Source organism: Vicia villosa, linkage group LG5 (assembly GCF_029867415.1).
Source record: "Vicia villosa cultivar HV-30 ecotype Madison, WI linkage group LG5, Vvil1.0, whole genome shotgun sequence".
NCBI classification, from domain to species: Eukaryota; Viridiplantae; Streptophyta; class Magnoliopsida; order Fabales; family Fabaceae; genus Vicia; species Vicia villosa.
In genome coordinates this window covers 114014281-114018922 of record NC_081184.1, presented here as the reverse complement: position 1 = coordinate 114018922, position 4642 = coordinate 114014281, and the positions used below count along the sequence as shown (strand labels likewise).

The window sequence follows — 4642 nt, the reverse complement described above, 5'->3', positions numbered from 1 at the left end:
AATGTTGTTCGCCGCTCAAAGTAATCACCTCGCTGTTATTTTGACCTCCTGCCTTGCCCAAAGCAGAGAGATGTTTTATAGGGCTTTGTTTTTAAATGTTCCGCCCGAATAACTTTGTGTATAGGGCTTTGTTTTAAAGGTTTCCCTCTTTGTCCTGCCCAAGGCAAATGAGTTTGTGTTTAGGGCTTTGTTTCAAAAATGAATCATAAATAAAGTGTCATTTTGAATTCCCTACATTATGTGTTTTATTTTTTGCTTTTTCTGGAAATGGTAATCTTAAAAAAAAAACCAAAAAAAATAAAAAAAACTTTTTCAAAAAAAATCTGCATACACTCTTGCATTCATAAATTTTCTGAAATAAATATAAATCACATGTGCAGATTTACTATTGATAAACCCATTGAATGCAATAACCCTATGCCCTCTCCCAACTTTGAGTTTCCTGTGTTCGAAGCCGAAGAAGAGGAAGAAGAGGAGATCCCGGACGAGATCTCTCGATTACTTAAGCACGAGGAAAGAGCCATTCTGCCTCACAAAGAGCCTTTAGAAAAGATCAATTTGGGTTCTGAAGAAGACAAAAAAGAAGTGACCATTGGATCGCTGCTTGATGCTGATATCAAGAGTAAGTTGACAGACCTTCTCAAAGAATATGTTGACGTGTTTGCCTGGTCCTACCAAGACATGCCTGGGTTGGATACCAATATTGTTCAGCATTACTTGCCATTGAAGCCAGAATGTCCGCCAGTTAAGCAGAAATTGCGAAGGACTCACCCTGATATGGCAAACAAGATCAAAGTGGAAGTTCAAAAGCAACTCGACGCAGGTTTTCTTGTCACCTCCGAGTATCCTCAATGGTTGGCTAACATAGTGCCAGTTCCGAAGAAAGATGGTAAAGTTAGAATGTGTGTTGACTACCGTGACTTGAACAAGGCCAGTCCAAAAGATGACTTTCCATTACCACATATTGACATGCTGGTTGATAACACTGCTAAGTTCAACGTCTTTTCCTTCATGGACGGGTTCTCCGGTTATAATCAGATCAAGATGGCTCCCGAAGACATGGAGAAGACATCTTTCATCACCCCATGGGGTACTTTTTGCTACAAAGTGATGCCGTTTGGATTAAAGAATGCCGGCGCAACTTACCAAAGGGCAATGACTACTCTCTTTCATGACATGATGCATAAAGAAATAGAAGTTTATGTGGACGACATGATAGCCAAGTCCAGCACAGAAGAAGAACATATTGAATACCTTTTGAAGTTGTTTCAACGACTAAGGAAATATCAGCTTCGCTTGAATCCTAACAAATGTACTTTTGGGGTTAGATCTGGAAAACTCTTGGGTTTCATTGTCAGCCAAAGAGGTATTGAAGTGGATCCCGACAAAGTCAGAGCTATTCAAGAGATGCCTGCACCAAAAACTGAAAAGCAAGTAAGAGGATTTCTCGGACGATTAAACTATATCTCCAGATTCATCTCTCAAATGACTGCTACTTGTGGGCCAATTTTCAAGCTTCTCCGCAAAGATCAAGGGGTTGTATGGACTGAAGATTGCCAGAAAGCGTTCGACAGTATCAAGGAATACCTGTTAGAACCACCAATATTGATTCCTCCAGTTGAAGGAAGACCATTAATCATGTACCTTACTGTGTTAGAAGAATCCATGGGTTGTATGCTTGGACAACAAGATGAAACCGGTAAGAAGGAGCATGCCATCTATTACCTGAGTAAGAAATTCACAGACTGTGAGTCTCGTTACTCCATGCTCGAAAAAACGTGTTGTGCTTTGGCTTGGGCTTCAAAACGTCTCCGCCAGTACATGATCAACAATACTACTTGGTTAATCTCCAAAATGGATCCGATCAAGTATGTCTTTGAAAAGCCTGCATTAACAGGAAGGATTGCCCGATGGCAAATGCTGTTATCCGAGTATGACATTGAATACCGTGCTCAAAAAGCGGTCAAAGGAAGCATTCTCGCCGATCATTTGGCGCATCAACCAATTAATGAATATCAATCTCTCAAGTTTGACTTTCCTGACGAAGATGTCATGTACTTGAAGATGAAAGATTGTGACGAACCGTTACCTGAAGAAGGTCCTGAGCCTGGATCAAGATGGGGCCTAATTTTTGATGGAGCAGTAAACGCATTTGGCAATGGAATTGGGGCAATCATCATCACTCCCAAGGGTACTCATATCCCATTCTCCGCCAGACTGCTATTTGATTGTACCAACAACATCGCAGAATATGAAGCTTGTATCATGGGTCTCGAAGAAGCCATTGATTTAAGGATCAAGATCCTAGACATATATGGAGATTCGGCCCTCGTGATCAACCAAATCAAAGACAAATGGGAAACTTACCACCCTGGCTTGATTCCTTACAGAGATTATGCAAGACGTCTTTTGACTTTCTTCAACAAGGTTGAATTGCATCATATACCTCGAGATCAGAATCGAATGGCAGACGCCTTGGCTACTCTATCTTCCATGTTCAAAGTCAATCATTGGAATGATATGCCTACAGTCAGAATCACGCGCCTTGAAAGGCCCGCCTATGTGTTTGCAACTGAAGCAGTCATCGATGATAAACCGTGGTTCCACGACATCAAGCGCTTCCTTCAAACTCAAGAGTACCCGCTTGGGGCATCAAACAAAGATAAGAAAACTCTAAGGAGGCTCTCTGGCAGTTTCTTCCTGAACGGAGATGTGCTATACAAAAGAAACTTCGACATGGTTTTGCTCAGATGCGTGGACAGACACGAAGCAGACATGATTATGCATGAAGTGCATGAAGGGTCCTTTGGAACTCATTCAAATGGGCATGCAATGTCCAAAAAGATCTTAAGAGCAGGATACTATTGGTTGACAATGGAATCAGACTGTTATAAACACGTGAAGAGATGTCACAAGTGCCAGATCTACGCAGATAAGATCCATGTGCCACCGACTCTACTCAACGTTCTCTCATCTCCGTGGCCTTTTTCCATGTGGGGTATTGACATGATTGGAATGATCGAACCGAAAGCTTCAAACGGTCATCGTTTCATCTTGGTAGCAATTGATTACTTCACCAAATGGGTCGAAGCAGCATCTTATGCCAACATTACAAGACAAGTGGTTGTGAGGTTTATCAAGAATAACATCATTTGCCGATATGGTGTTCCCAGCAAGATCATTACTGACAATGGTTCAAACTTGAACAACAAGATGATGAAAGAATTATGTGAGGAATTCAAGATTGAGCATCATAACTCTTCTCCTTACAGACCAAAAATGAACGGCGCTGTTGAAGCCGCCAACAAGAACATTAAGAAAATCGTCCAGAAAATGGTCGTCACTTACAAAGACTGGCATGAAATGCTGCCATTTGCTTTACATGGGTACCGTACTTCAGTGCGTACTTCAACAGGGGCAACTCCCTTTTCTCTAGTATACGGCATGGAAGCTGTGCTCCCTGTAGAAGTTGAAATCCCATCAATGAGAGTCCTTATGGAGACCAAGTTATCAGAGGCTGAATGGTGTCAAAGCAGATACGATCAGTTGAACTTAATCGAAGAAAAACGTATGACTGCTCTATGCCATGGACAGTTATACCAAGCAAGGATGAAACAAGCTTTCAACAAAAAGGTTCGACCTCGTGAATTTCGAGAAGGCGACCTCGTGCTTAAAAAGATCTTGTCTTTTCAACCAGATTCTAGGGGCAAATGGTCTCCTAATTACGAAGGCCCGTATGTTGTCAAAAGAACATTTTCTGGCGGCGCCATGATTCTTACAACCATGGATGGTGATGAACTCCCACATCCTGTGAATGCTGATGCAGTCAAGAAATACTTTGTCTAAAAAATACAAAAGAACAGCTCGGTAAGTTGAAAACCCGCAAAGGGCGACTTAGGCAAAAATGAGCGTCTCGGTGGACAGAAAACCTGAAAGGGCGGTCCAGGCAAAAATTAGAGACAATAAACAGAAAAATACATCCTGGTAGATTGAAAACCTGAAAGGGCAATCTAGGCAAAAATTAAGGATTTATGACAAAGTAACTGCATCCGTCCGTACTTCGTCACCTGAAGAGTCTGTACTCCATCAAAGGATCTTCAATCAAATCATCGCCAATCTGAAGCGACAAGCACAGTTGGAACTCAAAGTTGTTAGGGAATAGTGGTTATTGCTTTCAATGTAGCCTTTTCCACATAATTACCATTTCCAACTTTTGTAAATACTCCATGGAATCACGCCTTTAGCTGATTTCCATCCTATTAAATAAATTTGAGCCTTGTGCCCATTTGTTTGCAATCTTTAATTTCATTCAGCTTGCAAAATGACGCTTTAATTGTGTTATTCACTTTTGAAACAAAAAAGAAAAATAAGTTTTAAATGAATTTACTTCACTTTTCTTTTTCAAAATAAAAGCGAAATTTTCCTTTGAGTTATGAACAACAGAAGGAACATCAGCAGTCGTCTCCATAGGATGAACAAAAGGATTCTCCCTGAAAAATTGTTGAGACAACGATATTCTTGTCCCAGAAAGAATTCTTGAAGCAATTATCCCTCGAGGTAAAGAAGCTCTTCTATCCCCAGTGAAGAAGCTCTTCTATCCTCATTGAAGAAGGTCTTTTATCCCCAGTAACGAAGATTTTCC

The 4642-nt window shown here is 40.9% G+C and overlaps 1 protein-coding gene across 1 annotated transcript; it reads left to right on the top strand.

Annotated features, from left to right (window-relative positions):
• Positions 1 to 396: 396 nt before the first annotated feature.
• On the top strand, positions 397 to 3834 carry LOC131607075 (uncharacterized; the record flags this gene model as incomplete). Its single annotated transcript, XM_058879118.1, has 1 exon — positions 397 to 3834. A coding segment is annotated over one exon (3438 nt), but the record flags the coding sequence as incomplete, so codon positions are not given.
• Positions 3835 to 4642: the final 808 nt, after the last annotated feature.